At 57.6% G+C, this 17,836-nt stretch overlaps 1 protein-coding gene across 17 annotated transcripts in view; it reads left to right on the top strand.

Moving 5' to 3' along the window:
- The window catches only part of DAB2IP (DAB2 interacting protein), a 193,941-nt gene extending 176,637 nt beyond the window's left edge, over nucleotides 1-17,304 (top strand). For 10 of the 17 annotated variants that reach the window (XM_057548214.1, XM_057548210.1, XM_057548216.1 and 7 more), the window contains 7 exons: nucleotides 104-305; nucleotides 2,210-2,388; nucleotides 4,448-5,336; nucleotides 5,961-6,113; nucleotides 8,303-8,499; nucleotides 13,380-13,467; nucleotides 14,318-17,304. In XM_057548214.1, coding sequence (XP_057404197.1) covers nucleotides 104-305; nucleotides 2,210-2,388; nucleotides 4,448-5,336; nucleotides 5,961-6,113; nucleotides 8,303-8,499; nucleotides 13,380-13,467; nucleotides 14,318-14,485 — 1,876 coding nt within the window. In that variant the 3' untranslated portion in view covers nucleotides 14,486-17,304. The remainder of the gene's footprint in view (nucleotides 1-103; nucleotides 306-2,209; nucleotides 2,389-4,447; nucleotides 5,337-5,960; nucleotides 6,114-8,302; nucleotides 8,500-13,379; nucleotides 13,468-14,317) is intronic. The other 7 variants (XM_057548209.1, XM_057548221.1, XM_057548215.1 and 4 more) reach the window with 6 other exon arrangements.
- The last annotated feature ends 532 nt before the right edge of the window (nucleotides 17,305-17,836 follow it).

Genomic DNA, 17,836 nt, shown 5'->3' on the forward strand with positions numbered 1-17,836 from the left:
ATGAGGGCCCTGAGCCAGAGTGGATTGGCTGGCTGGGGAGTAAGTGGCGAAGGGGGGCTCCTGGGCGGGGCCCAGGGCACTCACCCCATCTGCTCGGCTCCAGGTTTGGCAGCAAGGAGGAGTACATGTCGTTCATGAACCAGTTCCTGGAGCACGAGTGGACCAACATGCAGCGCTTCCTGCTGGAGATCTCCAACCCCGAGACCATCTCCAACACGGCCGGCTTCGAGGGCTACATCGACCTGGGCCGCGAGCTCTCCAGCCTGCACTCGCTGCTCTGGGAGGCCGTCAGCCAGCTGGAGCAGGTGCCTGTGCACGGGGCCGCGATGGGGCGGAGGGCGGGCCGAAGGCCACCAGAGCTGCTTCAGGCTGCTGCAGCTCCCAGAGTAGCCAGGGGCTCAGAGGGTTCGCCTGTGCGGTGCGGATCAGCGGCCGTGCCGCGCGCCGGAGCCCGAGGGTCCAGCCCAGGCCCTGTCAGCACGCGCTGGGGATCTCGGGGCCCATTTCCTCGGTGGGGGGCGCCACGTTCACGCGGCAGCCCCTGCCCAGAGGAGCCTGCTCTGTGTACTGGGGCTTCGGCTGTGCCTCCGCACACTTGGCACTGAGTGGACGGAGTCCGCTGCTGAGGCTGTGCTCCCTACCCCCGAGAAGTGTGATCAGGTTTAGCTGCTTCTCTGAAAATGTCCTTGCTCTGGGTTTTAAGGCCACCGATATGAAAAAGAAGACTGAAGATGCCACACCTCCACGTGTCGGGCAGGAAGTTGCAAACCTTTCCAGAATTGTCCTTGGCCATCGGTTGAAATGGTTATTCCCTAGACATCTCTGACATTGCTGCAGCCACTGTGGCCTGGGTTCCACTGTCTCCAGCAGCCCCAGCTCGCACAGTGAGCAGGTTCTTGGCAGCAAGGCCTGGGCCTGCCAGGATCCACTTCCAGAACATCTGCTTTCCAGGGCTCTGAGAGACCATCTTACAAAAGTAGCTACTGCTGAACCAGGACTGGAAGGCCTTCCTACTCCTGTCCCGTCCCTAGGGGTGACCGCTCAGGGCGCTCTGGTGTGCAGCCTTCTAGATACATCTGTGCATATGTTAAGTACACACACAGGCAAAGTCCTTTCCCTTTTTGTTAAAGTGAGAACTTTGCGTGCAGTGCCGCATGCGTTTCTCACTCCTCCTTCATGGGCATCTTTTCACGACAGTACATGCCACACCGCCACTGTGACCTTTCTAATGGCACAGACTGTCCCGTCACGTGACTGCACCGTTTAGTTTACTGGACGCTCAGATTAGGCCCAGCTTTTCACTACAAACAGATGCTGCTGCAGTCATTTCTGCTCCTTTATGTCCACTGCCCTTTGGCTCCGAGAGACCCAGGAGGGAGAAATGGAAATGAGGGCCAAGGCCCTCTCTCCCTCCACTGCCGCCAACACCATTCAGTCTGCGGCCACCACCTACTGAGCGCCTGTGCCCTGCCACCGTCTTCCATGTCCGTGCAACCAGGCGGGAGCTACAGAGGTTGCAGCAGGATTTAAAGTCGAGCTGTTTGCCACTCACGTCTCTTCTCTGTTGACTACACGAGTATTCACACTTTCTTTTTGCACAAAGCCCTAGATGGAAGCTGGGGCATAAGCCAGGGGAAGGCAGAGTCCCCTATCCCCAGCCCGGAACCCTTAGCACCGTCGGTCTAAACCAGGATAGCGAGGTTTAGCCAGCCCAGGCGCCACTCTCTGCCTGACAGGCGTGTGGTGGTGCCTGCTTGGTGCCTGGGCCATTGCCCCCTGGGGCTCAGGTGTCGGAGTGGGTCAGGCCCCAGCCCACCCTGTGGAGTAGATGACGTGGGAGGGAGCCATCCCCGAAGCCTCTCAGATGGGGAGGTATAGGTGGGGAAGGTCCGGGATTCCGTGTTGCCTGTCCTCTCTATGGGGGAACCGAGGTAGGACAGACTGGGGTGAAAGGCTTGGACTAGGTTAGCGTTTCTCCCTGTGGGTCTCGCACCCTGTCCCAGAAATATGTGGGGAGCTGGTAAAAACGTCATTTGCAATTTCTGGGCTCCCTCCCGCCTCCCAGACCTGCCGGATCTGACCTGCACGGGAGGGCGGGCCTGCATTTCTGACTGGCTCCTTAGAGGTTTTGAACACAGTGGCTACAGCGCACTTGGCCTCCACAGGCGGCCCGAGTGGGTCACACCTGCCTCTTGCTGTGTCTTTGCAGAGCATCGTATCCAAACTGGGGCCCCTGCCTCGAATCCTGAGGGACGTGCACACAGCACTGAGTGCCCCAGGCAGTGGGCAGCTCGCAGGGACCAACGACTTGGCCTCTACGCCCGGCTCTGGCGGCAGCAGCATCTCAGCGGGGCTGCAGAAGATGGTGATCGAGAACGACGTGTCCGGGTAAGAGCTGCCAGGCATGCTGGGTGTTGCGGGGTGCCTGTTCAGACAAGGCGCAGCCACCTGCAGTCTCATTTGGGGTGGAAGGATACCTACGCTGGTGTTTATAAAACAAGCTGAATGAGACTCAGTGTGTTTTTCAGGCCCTAAGTAGTGAAGTTCTGTTTGGGAAAAATCAGGAAAGGCTTCTTGGAGGAGGTAGTGCTGTAGTGCTATAGTTTGGAAAAGTAATATCTCCATTGGTGGACAAGGCATTCTAGGCAGAGGGAGTAGCACAGACAAAGGCCTGGAGAAAGACAACCCATCTTTTGTTGAAGAACAATTACTGGTCCCAGACACTTCCATATCACTGGGTTGTATGTGTTTCCTGGTATTTCCTGGACCTGAATCCGAATCTCCAGAAGTGACGCTCTAGGGTGTGTGTTTTCAGGAGGAGCTCATGTGACTCTGTGAGGCTTAGAGACTGGGAGCCTGGGAAACTAGAGAGGTGCTGAGGCCCAGCTCTTGCTCTGAGCCCCCAGCCCTGGGACGAGTGCCCAGTAAATAAAACACAGTGGAGGAGGAGGCAGAGTGTTCTCTGAGTGATAACATCAAAATGAGGACCTTGGCATTTACAGTGAGCTCTTTATGCCGCATTTGTACGCTCCCCTCCTCTACCAGGGCCGTCTTGGACCAGCTAGTGAGGGTGAGGCTGGAGCAGCAGAGTTGGGAGTTCTCTGGTCCTGAAGTGGTGGCAGCAGCAGGCTTTTAGCAGGCGAGGGCGTTGAGACCAAGGACCTGGGGATGTGGTGCGAGGGACTGGAGGCCCAGGGGGAGGCGGGAGATGCAGAGAGCTTGATGCCCCTTCTCGGGTCCCTCTAAGTCTTGAGGGGCCGTTCATACAATCTTCCGAGTGAGGCAAGGCAGAGATTCAGGTGGGGAACACACCTTAGCCGAGAGGTGGCTCGAGAGGTGTCCGGGCACATGGGTTCTTAGGAGACCTGACCTGGGCGTGTGGAAAGATGGCCCAGGCCCATGGCTGGTCTGGGTTTCTCCCGGCTCCGCCTGCTGCCCTCGTCCACTTCTTCTCAGCCCACAAGTGCTGTGGCCCTGAGTGGCCGCTGCCTGCCCTGCCTAAGTCCCATCACCTGGGACTTGGCACTTCCTCACCATCCCAGGCTTAGCCAACTCCTTTCTAAGGCCATGTTGAACCCCCAAGTTCTTGCTGCCTCTAGCCCACTCAGAGCCCTGTTCAACCCCCACATTCTTCCCTCCAAAGCCCACCTGGCTTTGTGCCTCCTTCCAAGGAGTTGGCTTCCAGGGAGGGGCCAGGGAGAGTCTGGGAGTCCGGGCTGGGGGTGAGGGTATGGCCTGCCACTGCAGGTGCAGGCCCTCCCCGCCTGAGTCACGCCTGGAGGAGCCGCCTCTGATTCCTTGTTTCTGCCGGAAGCGCCAGCCCCCGCCTGCCAGTCAGACCGGGGTGGCAGCAGGAGGCTGCAGGTGGAGGCTTCTCTCAGCACAGGCCCGCACCTAGTTGTCAGGGTGACTAGGCACAAGAGGGAAGAGACAGAGGGAGCCCCCGTGGCTTTGAAGCCCTAGTTCTCGGTGCAGGACCCTTGGATGGCAGAGAGCCACTGTGTCGTGGGTTTGGATTTAGTCAGGGGGATTTTCCAGAACACTTCAGGCCCCAGAACCTACTGTCCCAAGATGCAGCTGAGCAGGGAAAGGGCCTGCCAGGCAGCCTGGCCTGACACTGGGAGCGCAGGTCCCTAGTGCAGAGGTTCCGTGCAGGAGCGGCCGTCGGCCCCTCGCCCTCGTGGTGGCTTCTGCCAGGGTCAGCTGCCCGGGCTGTGGTTTGGTTTTGCAGCTGGGCCACTGGGCCCCGGGACTCTCCCACTCTCGCTGCCCCCGCACCCCCTCCCCTCCCCTGCCTTCCCTCTCCTCCCCCCCCTTCCCCCCACCCTGGCTCAGGCCGCCGGGGGGGCGGCAGGTTGGCGGGGGCTCTCGGTTGGGACCCGCCTTGGCCGCATTCACAGTTCTTCTCTTTCCCCTTCTTTCCCTGTGTGTGCTTGTCTCCCTGCAGTCTGATAGATTTCACCCGGTTACCGTCTCCAACCCCCGAAAACAAGGACTTGTTTTTTGTCACAAGGTCCTCCGGGGTCCAGCCCTCACCTGCCCGCAGCTCGAGTTACTCGGAAGCCAACGAGCCTGATCTTCAGATGGCCAACGGTGGCAAGAGCCTGTCCATGGTGGACCTCCAGGACACCCGCGCGCTGGACGGGGAGGCGGGCTCCCCGGCGGGCCCCGACGCCCTCGCCGTCGACGGGCAGGCGCCTGCAACTCAGCTGGTGGCCGGGTGGCCGGCCCGGGTGGCCCCAGTGAGCCTGGCAGGGCTGGCCACGGTGCGGCGGGCAGGCCAGACGCCGACCACAGCGGGCACCTCGGAGGGCGCGCCAGGCCGGCCCCAGCTGTTGGCGCCGCTCTCCTTCCAGAACCCTGTGTACCAGATGGCGGCCGGCCTGCCGCTGTCTCCCCGTGGCCTTGGCGACTCGGGCTCCGAGGGCCACAGCTCCTTGAGCTCCCACAGCAACAGCGAGGAGCTGGCGGCTGCCGCCAAGCTGGGAAGTTTCAGCAGCACCGCCGAGGAGCTGGGGCGGCGCCCCGGGGAGCTGGCACGGCGTCAGGTGTCGCTGACTGAGAAGGGCGGGCAGCCCCCGGGGCCGCGGCAGAACAGCGCCGGCCCCCAGCGGAGGATCGACCAGCCGCCGCCCCCGCCCCCACCGCCCCCTCCCGCGCCCCGCGGCCGGACGCCACCCACCCTGCTGAGCACCCTGCAGTACCCGCGGCCCTCGAGCGGGACCCTGGCGTCGGCCTCGCCCGACTGGGCTGGCCCCGGAGCCCGGCTGCGGCAACAGTCCTCCTCTTCCAAGGGCGACAGCCCCGAGCTGAAGCCTCGCGCGGTGCACAAGCAGGTCAGTGCTGCCGGGCTCCGGCGCCGGGGGGCGGCCTGACCCCGTGTTGTGCTGCTCCTGGTCGTGTCATCGCCACCCGCACCCCGCTGCCATCCCATGCTGAACGATGCCCCACTCGGCCCCATCCCACCAGCCTGCCCCCCACCCCGCGGCCCCACTGGCCCTGCCTGCGTCCTGTGAACCAGGGACACTGCGGCCCGGGGGTCCCTCTGCCAGTTCCCTCAGAGACAGCTGGGGTCAAGGAGAAAGAGGGAGGGGTCCGTCCATCTCCAGTTCCAAGCCTGTTAAAGCCCGACCCAGGGTAGGAGTTGACGTGGCCCCCAGGCCCCCTCCTGCTCTGAGCTGGCCTCCAGGGCCGTACACACAGTAGGGTAACAGATGTACTGTGGGCCGGACACTGACCTGCCGGGCCAGGTCCACTCGCTCTCACTTGGGCGGCAGAGAGCCACGCTCAGGAGGCCACCTGGGCTCTTGACTCTGCTTCAGGCTATCTGGAATTGCCTGGGCGGGGGGCTGCATCAGACGTGCCCAGTCAGCTAAAGATTCCCTCTGAGCCCCTTGTCCCTGGGGCTCACCCAAGGCCACCCCCCACCTCCAGCCCCTCACAGCTGTGTTTCATCGCAGGGCCCTTCACCCGTGAGCCCCAATGCCCTGGACCGCACGGCCGCCTGGCTTTTGACCATGAACGCGCAATTGTTAGAAGACGAGGGCCTGGGCCCAGACCCCCCCCACAGGGATAGGCTAAGGAGTAAGGAGGAGCTCAGCCAAGCAGAAAAGGTAAAGCTGGACCCTGGCAGTTCGGGGCAGGGCGGGCTGCCTCCCCGAGGTGGCTGGCAGAATTTCCTCCCCTCGAGCCCTGAATTCACGGCGCTGCTTGTTCCCGCACATGGCCAGTCCCCTCTCAACCCCTGGTCCCACGTGAGGACAGCAGTCAGTGGAATTTGGAGGATTTAGCTTAAACCTGAGGTTTCCTACATGGGCTGCATGTGAGACCCACCCAAGAATTGTATTGAATCCAGACCCCAGGAGGCACCTTCCCTAAGTGACTGGGCAGCCGAGCTTCTGAGCATCTGGGACTTGAGGAGAATCCAGGACCTGGGGGTCAGGGGTGCCAAAGAGGTGCATGGAGACCCTTGGGGGGAGCCTCACGCATGAAGAGGCAGAGTCACGGGTCCTGGAGACAGCAGGGAGAGGCACCCCGGCCAGGCCCCTCCACTCTGGGATTGTGCCTGCCCGCGGCCTGGCTTTCTCCCAGTCCCCGTCTCCACCAGGGTCTGGGAGAGAGAGCCAGGGAGGGGTGATGTCAGATTGCTACCGAGATGTTTTCTTCTTTCCAGGGGAAAAACATTGGTCCTAAAACATCCAAATCCCACCCCCAATATACGTCTAGTATTTGGGTGAGCAGTGGGGTGCTTCAGTTCTCCAAAATTCTTTTAGTTATTGTGGCAGCTGCCCTGGATCCATGGCCGATTCTCATCTCCTCCTGGAGGCCAAAGCCCAGGTTGACACAGGACCGGTGCAAGGCCCCCCAGAACAGCAGCCACTTCCCCCACTCCCCGTGGGTGCCCTCGCCCCTCTTGGCCCCAGGAAAGCCCGTAGCAGCCTCTCAGGCGAGGGCACGGAGGGCAGGGTGTCCGCCCTCCCTCCCGCTGGCCTGGGGTCAGGTCCACATCCATGCTGCATTCCGCCGCCTCTACCATCCCCTTGGTCCACTGCATCCACCTGCTTTCACCATTATTACGTGAACGGGACCAGGGGACATGGGGCACAGTGCTCCAAGAGCCAGAGTTTGGCTGGGGAGCAAGGAGAGCCAGCTTCACCCCAGGCTCCTTGCATGAGTCTGGGGCCAGGCTCTGCGCTTTTCTGAGACTACCTTCCCATCAGTGAATTACAAGGAGTGCCTGAACGATTTCAAGGGTCAGGCTGCAGCTGGAGTGTTCTCTTTCCTCGTGCCTTGGCCCAGTGAGCTGCTGTTTGTCTCTTTCTTTGCCATTAACCCTCGCAGGCAAATCCTGGAGTTCCCTCGAGCTCCTTGGATACCTGGTCCTGCCTCTGTCAGGGAGGGCCCTCCCGACCCCGCTCTGACCAGCCGTGCAGAAGACCTGGGATGGGGCTGTTTCTCCTGGAGCTGGGCTCTCCTCTGGGGCCAGCTTTGCTTCAGGAGTTAGATTTGCTGCCTCCTGGCCTTTGGGCAGTCCTGTGCTGATGAATGAATTGGCTCCCGATGCCCGAGACTCAAGGAGAGGCCCTTCCTGCCTTCCCCATTCCCTGTATTCTCACAGCACCCGGCGCCCAACCTCTCCAGCCCCTTGATTCGGGTGTTGACCCTGCCTCGCTCTCTATTCAGCTCGCACAGCCTCCCAGCTCACTGCTTCTCTTGCCGCTTTACACATCCCTCCTTCTCCCTAAAGGCCGAGAGTGCTGGGCTGAGTCAGATCCAGAAAGCCCTAGACCACTTTGCTTTTCATCTCTTCCCCCGACTTCCTGTGCGACTTGCCACGGCTTCAGGGTCAAATCGAGGCTGGGAGGCTAGGATCTCACCCCATCAGTCAGTCACTGTACTCCTCATGTGATTGGGTCGTTTGCCTTCTGGGCCTCAGTTTCCCCTCCTGTAGAGCCCCCATCTCTCAGAGCACTGTCATCTCCTTAATGTACCCAAGAGGTTTATAACTTTTGTTTATTATGCAAAGCTCAAGACCCTTACTTCTGAGATCTGGTTTGAGTCTTCATCTGCCTCCTAGCTGTAGGTTGGGCTGGCGGGTGGGAGAGCCCCGGATGGGGGCCAGGCGTGGAGTCTCACTGGCTGCCTCTCCCTGGGTGTCTCCCCGCTGTGGGAAGAGGACTGAGATGGTGATGGGCCCTGAGGCGTTCCGAGCGGGCTGCTTCCCATCCTGTGCCCCTGCCCGGGCTCATGAGGCCGTGCTCTCTGTCCTGGGTGCTGTGCCCGTGGCACGCTGCCCTCCTAGCAGGACCTGGCGGTGCTGCAGGACAAGTTGCGAATCTCCACCAAGAAGCTGGAGGAGTACGAGACCCTGTTCAAGTGCCAGGAGGAGACAACCCAGAAGCTGGTGCTGGAGTATCAGGCGCGGCTGGAGGAGGGCGAGGAGCGGCTGCGACGGCAGCAGGAGGACAAGGACATCCAGATGAAGGGCATCATCAGCAGGTGAGGGCGGCTGGCCCAGTTCTGGCCCCACGTGCACAGAGGAGCAGACCTGTCCACTGCCCTCCAGGAGGCCCCGGATCCTAGGGCGGGGCTGCTCAGCCGCAGGATGAGCCGAGTGTGGAGAGAGAAGAGTGTCCACGGCAGTGGGGACAGTGTGGCACAGGCCTGGAGGCGGGAGGTAGCCCGGAGTGGGGGGGGCCCACGTGGTGCAGTGTGTGTTGATGGTGGAACGTGAGGTTGGCCGAGGCAGCCGCAGAGGGGCCTGGGCTCCCTGAAGGGAGTCATGTTTTCTTGGTGCGCACTCACAGGGGAGTTTGGAAGCTGGATGCAGGCGCCAGGAAAGACAATGAGGACCCAGTCCGGGGCAGGAAAAGGAATGAATGTCAGTTACATGCAGTGGGTGAGGGTGGGAGGTGGGAGGGAAGAAGTAGCCAGAATGACCCCTGGATTTTTACCAAGAGCATCCAGGTGTGTCATGGTGCCAATTACTGAGATGGGGACCTTTGGAAGAAGAGCAGTTGGGATGGGGAGGGAGAGAGATGATGCCAGTTTTGGATATGTTGAGTTTTAAGGTGCCTGTGGGTTATGCGGGAAGACTTCCAGGTGGACCATTGACTTTAATGCTGACTCTCTTCCTCATTGGTGGCTTATCTTTATTTCTGTGTTGATTCCCTTCTCTCTTCCACTCTGCCCACGGGTAAAGTGGATACACCCTCCTGCATGTCTGCAAGCAGGGAATATAGTCAAGGTGTAGCATTCAGACCAGCCCACAGGGTCCCAGTCGTGGACTTTACTTCCTTATGACAGTAATACCGAGTGCAAGAGGAGGCTGCGTGGACTTACAGCTTGTTTGTTCACATGGTACAAGAGCCTGTCATCAGGATAGATTCAGCAGGTGTGCAGTAGTCAGGATGTCCCCCCACCTGGCCTCATGCTTTGTCCACTGTAAAGATCCTTCCTTAATTCCTCCTATTCAGAGCACCTGTTTCTCTGCTTCTAATTATGGCTTGCTTGATTTACCTGTGGGTTTCTTCTTTACAAAATGGTTAGCATGAGCAGAGGGCCTATAACCAGGGTGACTAGAAACCCACTGTTGACTGAACTTCCAGCTCTGCTCTTGGCTCACCTCATGTGTGTGGTTCCAAGAAAGGAAACACTTTTCATTGAACCACATTCTCATCTTCTCTATTCTCTGAGAGGTGCATGCTCTCCTGAATTCAGTAACACATTTATTTCTACCAGCCAAGCCTGGTATTTCCTCCCTACTGTACACGTCAATTAAGTCAGTTTGGTTGATAGTGTTGTTCAAGTCTTCTATATCCTTACTGGTTTTTCTCTGTACTTGTTTTTTATCAATTATTGAGAAAAGGATAATGAAGTTTCTAATCATAATTACGGATTTGTCTGTTTCTCCTTTCATTTCTATTGGTTTTTACTTTATGTTCACTGAAACTCTATTCTTAGACACGTACACATTTAGGCTAGTTATGTGCTGTTGATGAACTGATCTCTTTATCATTATAAAATCACCTTCTTTATCCCTTGTAATATTCCTTGCTCTGAAATCTACTTTGTTTGATATTAGGACAGCTGCCCTAACTTTCTTTTGATTGGTATTAGCCTGGTATATCCTTTTTCATCCTATTTATACTTTTAACCCAATTATGTCCCTCATTATAAAGTGAGTTTCTGTTACAGACACCTTATTGTTCTTGCTTTTTATCTAATCTGACAGTTTTCTGCCTTTTAATTGGAATGTTTAGACTATTTACATTTAATGTAATTGTCAATATAATTACATTTAAACTTATTTTCTTGCTACTTGTTTTCTATTTGTACCATCTGTTTTGTTCCTTTTCCTGCCCTCTTTTAGATTGAGTATTTTTTATGATTCCACTTTATCTCCTTTATTGGCATATTAGCTGTATCTTGTTGTCACTTTAGGGCAGGGGTTAGAAACTTTCTGTAAAGGGGCAGATAATAAATGTTTAGACTTTGCAGGCCATATGGTGTCTATTGCAACTATGTAACGCTGTTTTAGCAGAAGCATGTGCGTGGTGTGGCTCTTTACCAAAACTAGCAGTGGACCCAATTTTTCCCTTACCCAGGCTTGAATAATAGGGACTCTGATAGTATCTTTTTCTTCTGGCTAATTTACAGTTTTTTTTCTTTATCATTGATTGCCAGCAATTTGATTATGAAGTGCCTTGACATGTTTTCTTCATGGGTTTGTTGAGCTCTTGGATCTGTGGGTGTGGAGTTCTGCCTCCTTAGTCTGTTTTCTGGGACTTTAATTGCATATACATTAGGCTGCTTTATGTTGTCCCACATCTTACTGATGCTCTGTTGTTTTCCTTTTTTCATCTTTATTCTGTGTTTTATTTTAGATTGTTGCAGTGTCTTGAAGTTCACTAATCATTTCTTCTTAAGCGTCTAATCTGCTGTTAATCCTATCCAGTATTTTTTCATTTCAGGTGTCGTATTTTTGCCTCTAAGTTTTCAGTTTTGTTTAAATCCCATCCATTTCTTTTCTCATCATGCTCATGTGTTCCTCTATTTTCCTGAACATGTAGAATATATTTATAACAGTTGTATTAATGTCCTTGTCTACTAATTCTATCATCTGACATTTTCTGAGTCTGTTTTTATTGCTTTTCTTCCTGGTCATGGGTTGGTTATGTTTTCCTACTTCTCTGCGTGCTTGGTGATTTTGGGTTGGATGCCAGACATTGTGATTTTTACGTAGCTGTTGGATGTGTTGTGTTCCTTTCAATATTTGGGGGCTTTGTTCTGGGACACGGTGACGTTAGAAGAATCAGTTTGATTCTTTTGAGGCTCACTTTTTTTTTTAATCAGTCATCAGTTTTATACACATCACTGTATACATGACAATCCCAATCACCCAATTCAGCACACCACCATCCCCACCCCACCACAGTTTTCCCCCCTTGGTGTCCATACGTTTGTTCTGTACATCTGTGTCTCAACTTCTGCCCTGCAACCCGGCTCATCTGTAATGAGGCTCACTTTTAAGCTTCGTTGGGGTGGGTCCTGGACAGTCTTTAGCCTAGGCCTAATCTGGCTTCACTGTTGGGGACTTTCCTTCTAGTGATTCTACTTGATGCCTCCTGTGTTAGTATGCTTTTCCACACTGCCTAGAAGGATCATAAACTATTCTTGGGGTGGTTTTGTGTACTCCTTTCCAATGGCTCTTGCCCCAGCCTGGCTGTTTTCTCACAAGCATGCAGACCAGTCCTCAGCCAAAGCCCCAAGGGGACCCCTCAGGAGATAGGTAGAGTCCTCTCTGCATTTTCTCCTCTCTGGTACTGCCCCCCAAAAGCTTTGCTCCCCCACCCTTCCATCCTCCCAGGGTCTCCTTGACTCCATGTGATCACTTCCATCCTTTGCTTGCCGGGACACTGCCAGCAGTGGGTGGGGCTTGCTTCGTGTGTTCCCTTCTCTTAGGGGTCACCGTACTGTACTGCACTGCCTGCTTTTCAGGGTCTGGAAACCTTTTTTTCATATATTTTGTCCAGTTTTCTAGTTTGTTTTTTTCTTACGGCAGGAGGTTAAATCCAGTGCCTGTTTGTTATTCCACCATAGCTGGGAGCGGAAGTCTCTCCCCCCCTCCTCCTTCCTCCATTCCTCCCACTCCCCCTTCTTACAGGCTTTGCTCAGTGACGTACCTTCGTATGACAAGGAACCCCCCCTCGGCATGATCCCACACGCCTTCCTCCTCAACCCCTGATCCCATTGGCTTTTCACGACAGCCCTCCATGGTACCTGTCCCAGCACCGTTGACCTCCTGGTGCATCTACTGTGAAATGGACTAAGTGCTCGCCTGGGGGTTAGATGCTCTGCTGCTCTGGAGAAGTTGTGCGGGTAGAGACAGAAATAAAGCAGTAGGTGAGTTCCTCTGAGAAGAGTGTAGAGCAGGAAGAATGGCCGGCTGAGGCAGAGCCCTGTGGAGCCCTGACAGCCTAGGGGCAGACAGGACAAGGCATCTGCAGAGCAGTGGCCTGGGAGCTAGGATGCAAACCCAGAGAGTATGGGGCCTGAAAGCTGAAGGAAGAGAGTAGGAAGATGGGTGTGATCAACAGTGACTGACAGGTACGTGAGAGACAAGCAGGATGAGACCTGAAAGGGTCTCAGGGAAGAAGCAGCTGGCAACAGGCCCCGCCGGCCCTAGTTCTGAGCTTCTGTGGATCGTGTTCCTCGCGTCTTCCCTGCTCATTCCCCGGGCGGCAGACCTTGCTTGTCCTTCAGCTGTCCAGCTCAGTGTGTCCACCCCCACCCCCAGGACAGCCAGCCACTTCCTGTTCTCTGTCCCCATGGCCCCCAAGCTGCCCATTGCAGAGCGTAGTTACCTTCTCCCTGCCTGTGTCCCTTCTGCCTTGTGACTTCATCTTGCCACCTCGAGTGCCCGGCACAGCCTCAGTGAATACAGGGTGGGTGGAGAAAGCTCTAGAGCCTTGCAGGGCCTTTGTTTCCCACTCAAACCACAGGTCTTATGATGTTACACCACCTGCCTGGCTCTGGGGTGTGGTGAGGATCTAACACCCACTCCCACCCCACCCTTGTGGCTCCTGGAAGAACATCAGGAAAGGGGCAGCCCCAGGGACTTCTGGGGATTTGGGAACAGAATCTGGGGCGGGTGACGCGTAAGGAGGGAGCAGGCTCAGCCTGTGTCAGTTGTTGGGGGCCAGCTGGGGGGCCTCTGTCCCAGGCAAGGGTGGGAGGTGAGTCTATGGCCCAAGCAGGGGCTCTCCTAGTATGCCCCCTCTGTGCAGGTGTGATGGTTTGTTCCCACCAGGCCCCGCACTCACCTCCTCACTTGTACCCTCAAATGCCAGCCTGACTGTCCTTGTCTCTGGTAACAGGTTGATGTCAGTGGAGGAGGAGCTGAAGAAGGACCACGCGGAGATGCAAGCAGCTGTAGACTCCAAACAGAAGATCATTGATGCCCAGGTGTGGGGCTCTGGCCTTTTGGTCAGCCACAGGTGTTAAAGGACCTGGGATAAGGAGGGGGTGACTTTGGTTTCTTCACATCCTCAGTCATACCCCGCTGCAGAAGCTAAGGAGGACAGGAGATCAGGATCTCTGCTCCAAGAAGTCAGACTTGAGGGTCTCGGTGGACCACAAGCTCACTAGGACAGGCTATGAAAAGGGCGGGGCAACTCCTCCCCTGCAGGGGCAGCTTGGTGGGTATTGCCTTTCACCAGGGGGGTTCTGACCAAAGAGTGGAAACTATTGGGAGGGGAATGGGAAAGGCTAGGGGTGACAGCAGGCTGGGGAGAAAGAGAGAGCAAGGGAGCTCTTGTTCAGAGCGGTGGCTTCCCAACTGCATTGAGAGGGGAGACAGTTTAGAGACTGGCCGCCAATCTCCTTCACCCAGGTCTGCGCCCTTTTCCTCTCCAGGCCCAGGCCTTGCTCAGTCTGGAAACCCCACAGGCTGACTGGTAGCTGTGACCTGTGTGTTGTACACACCAGTGCACACACACATGAACGAGCTGGTGCCTGACACTGCTGGGGCTGCGCCCTCTGGGTGAGAGGCAGGTGACGAGGTAGAGACATGAGGAAGGCAGGCGCAAGGAGGTCTCGGTCCATGGTGGCGAGGCCGCCTCCTCCCCCGCAGGACCACTGCCGCCTCGGTGCCTTTCCCGTCCTTCACATGTGGTCTCCTCCAGGCCCCCTGCCTTCCCCCTGCCAGCGCTTCTTGTAGGCGGACACAGCTCCAGGGAGATCCCTTTCCGGCACGGACCCCCTTTGGCCCAGGAGGCCATTCCGCGACCCCAGCTGATGCCCTCTTTGCCCACAGGAGAAGCGCATCGCCTCACTGGATGCTGCCAACGCCCGCCTCATGAGCGCCCTGACACAGCTGAAAGAGAGGTACAGCATGCAAGCCCGTAACGGCATCTCCCCCACCAACCCCACCAAATTGCAGATTACTGAGAACGGCGAGTTCAGAAACAGCAGCAGTTGTTAACCTGCCCGAGGAGGGAGGACCATGGTGGCCCAGGGCAGGGTCTCGGCCTGGGGAGGAGCGGCCCCAGCGCAGGGGCAAGAGGCCGAGGCTCGGCTCCTCCCTCCAGCCGCGGTCCCGGAGGCGGCCGCAGAGGGAGCCGCGAGAGACTGACGCAGCGTGCCGGGGCACAGCGGCCCGCTCCCCGAGAAGCGCGTTCGGTGCAGGCCAGAGAGACTGCAGGCCGGGGAGCAGGCACAGGGGGCTGCGCAATGTTTCTGTCGGGTGTTGAATTTGGTGTGCGTCACCTTTCCTCCTGGACCTGGCTGAGTGCATGTACCCCCGACCCCTCCCCAGGGAGGGAGCTGCCCGGAGAGCTGGAGGGTCGGAGAGCCAGGGGCCTACTCGTGGCTTCCCTTCCCCAGGACTGCCAGGCAGCGAGGCCCTGCCCTGTGGGACCTGCCCCTCAGTTCCAGGAGCCGACAGGGCGGTCAGCAGGCAGGGAGGAGGGGGTGGGGAGGACGGAGCTGCCGGAGCGCCGGGACCCCTGCCTACCTCCACCCTGAGCACCTGCTCCTGCATGCGCGGGGACCCTTCCCGGCCGTGAGGAACCAAGGAGTCACCCGCCCCCATACCTGTCCCCAGACCCTCCGCCTTCCCGCTCCCGCCCTCCCTCCTTCCCTCCCTAACTTGTTCTGTCAGGTAGACCCAGCGAGGATCACAGCTCTCTTCTGGGCCCTTGCGCCCGTGGGAAGATCCAGGACCTCCCTCACTTGCCACGTGGGCCCAGGCTGATGCTCTGGGGCTCCCCGAAGACAAAGACCTGGGCAGAGCTGGCCCAGGCGGCACTGTGGTGCCTGCCCCTCTCCCGGAGCTAGTGTACCCGGGCACGGTGGCCCTGCAGGGAGTGGCCAGGAGGTGCTCCCCCTGAGAGACAGGCTGAGCTTTCCTGACGGATGGTTAAAAAAAAGGTCTAGTGCCCGCAGGCCCTGAGAAGGTGGATAACTGTGATTTTTTTTCCTTTCACAGTATGCATTAGAAACAAAAGCCCGCTTGCTCGCTTGCTGGAACACAGGGGCCTTTTAAATTGAGCGTGCGCACTGCATGGGAAATAGCGGCCCTGGAGGATGTTAGACTTGCTCCCTCTCCAAGACAGCAGCAGCCTGCACCCGCCCCGTGTGTGCGGCCGGCCTCTGCCTCACCCCTCCTGGGCCCAGCCGAGGACCCGGGCGCTGCAGACAGGGAGGTGCTCCCCCGCGGCTGGGGCCGGTTTCCCTCCGCTCTAGGCTGTTCTGTAGCTTATCGGCCCTCCCCGCGCCCCCTGCGGGACATAGGTGGGCAGGAGCGTGGGTCTCTCTCGTCCCTCCCTGTTCCCACCCCTGGCCCTGGGGAATCTCAGGCAGGAGCTGGGGCCTTCACCCCGCAGCCAGGAGCCGCCCCGTCTGCCTCAGCCGTGGGAAGCTGGGGAGACCCCTTCCTGCCGCTGGGGCTGGAGACGCTCCACCAGGGCCCAGGTTGCCCCAGAGCCCCCCAGGAAGGGGGGAGCACGGCGGGGGGCTCGGACCACACTGCACCCCGTCCTGGGGTGAAACCAGTTCAGTTAGCCCAGAGACCCGCTTGTGGGGAGAGGGCAGGACCCCCAAGGGTCACAGACCTCAGGAAGGCAGGCCATGGGGGCGGAGGCCTTGCCCCACTCCTCTGGCCACACAGGCAGGGCCTGGCCCCGGTGACATCCTCCTCTGGTTCCCTCTCGCATCCCCCTTCCCCGCCGATGCCTCGTTGAGCGACCTCGGACTGAGCGCCTCTTAGCAATACAGGGGGGAGGTTCCCAGGGCCTGGACAGCCGGGCTCAGGAGGCCAGCGGTGGCCGGTGCTGGCGGCCCTTGGCCTGGGTTGGGAGCTGTCAGGCCGAGAGCCTTATTTACTTAGTGCAAAAACTGTAAAAGTGTACAGACTCTTCCCAGATTTTTATCTGAATTGCAAGTCTGACGACTTTTGTAAATGTTCTTGGTGTTTGACTGTAATGTAACTATTTCACCTAATGGTTGTACATAGTCCTTTAGTCCTGGTGCTGCCGAGGGCTGCCCGGGACCGCTGCTCTCCGATGGTTTTTATTTTATTTTTAATCTAGAGAACAGTGCTGGGCAGGAGGCAGAGGTTGGGGATTTGGGTGATGGGGTTTTTCCCTGCTCGTGGCATTTTATTTGTCAGCTGTGCAGCGTGCTCTCTGGGTGGTGGGGACGTGCGACCTGCCTGGGTCACACTGAACCCGCGTCCCTGAGAGGAGGAGGGAAGGCAGTCCCTGCTCGGGGAGACCCAGGCCCAGCCCTGCTGGAGAAGGCTCGCCCCTCCCCTCTCCTGCCAACACAGGGAGGCCTGACATTTTGCTTAACTTTTATGTTTAGGGTGAAGGAAACTGCCAAACTTCCTATAAGTGAAGACTCTTTCCGACCACCCAGAAGGGGGGTGGGGAACCAGGGCCAGAGCTCCAGGCACCCCCCACCCTGCAGAGCATCTGCCCCGGGGTACACCTCTCCCCCTCCCGCCCCGGCCGTCTGTGGAAGGCAGACCGTCCAGGGAAACGGCCCCTCTTTTCTACACACTCCCCCAAGCCGCCCCCAGCCCCCATTCCACCTCCCTGCTCCCCCCCCCTTTTGTAAGTATGTGAAAAGGAAAAAATGCAAATGTTGGCGTCTTGGCTGGAGCGCCTCCCTCCAGCTGTGACTCTAACTAACTATGTAATAATGTACAGAGAAAGTTGTTGGTGTTCTAAGACTGTGTGGCTGTGCAATTTCTGTACATTTGCAATTAGAAATATTAAAGATTTATTTAGCTATTTTAAGCCTGACTCGCCTCTCCATTCAGCTGCTTTTCCAGGGGTGACTCTTGCATCATGGCCTGATACTGTTCTTTACCAGCACTCGGTTCACCCTGGTGGCAGTTGTGGTCAGGGGAGACCCCGCATGATCTGGGATTACGCTGTCCTCTTCTGGGCTGGGGTCTCTCCCTCGCCCTCGCTCTGACAAGCGTGGACTTTCTAGGCTCCCAGAGCTTGGCCCCTGCATTTCCCTACAGCAGACACCAGCTCCTGCCAGACTCTGCTTCCCCAGCCCGAAATCCTACTCCAGGAGGGAAGGAGGTGGTCCAGGGCCACCAGCAGATCATGGCTGAGCTAGACTTAAACCCAAGCCTCTGATAGCTTAGAAGCACCAACACATGGCCCAGACCCACCTGCAAGGCTGAACCCAGGGCCTTTGTTGGGAACAAGCCAGCGCCTGAGCACCTTCAGTTGCACCCTGCACAGGGGACAGGTGAGCACTGCAGGAAAAAAAGAAACACCCCCATTTCAGACCGTGCCCTTGTGGGTTCCCATCT

The sequence above is a fragment of the Balaenoptera acutorostrata genome, chromosome 6, assembly GCF_949987535.1.
Source record: "Balaenoptera acutorostrata chromosome 6, mBalAcu1.1, whole genome shotgun sequence".
NCBI classification, from domain to species: Eukaryota; Metazoa; Chordata; class Mammalia; order Artiodactyla; family Balaenopteridae; genus Balaenoptera; species Balaenoptera acutorostrata.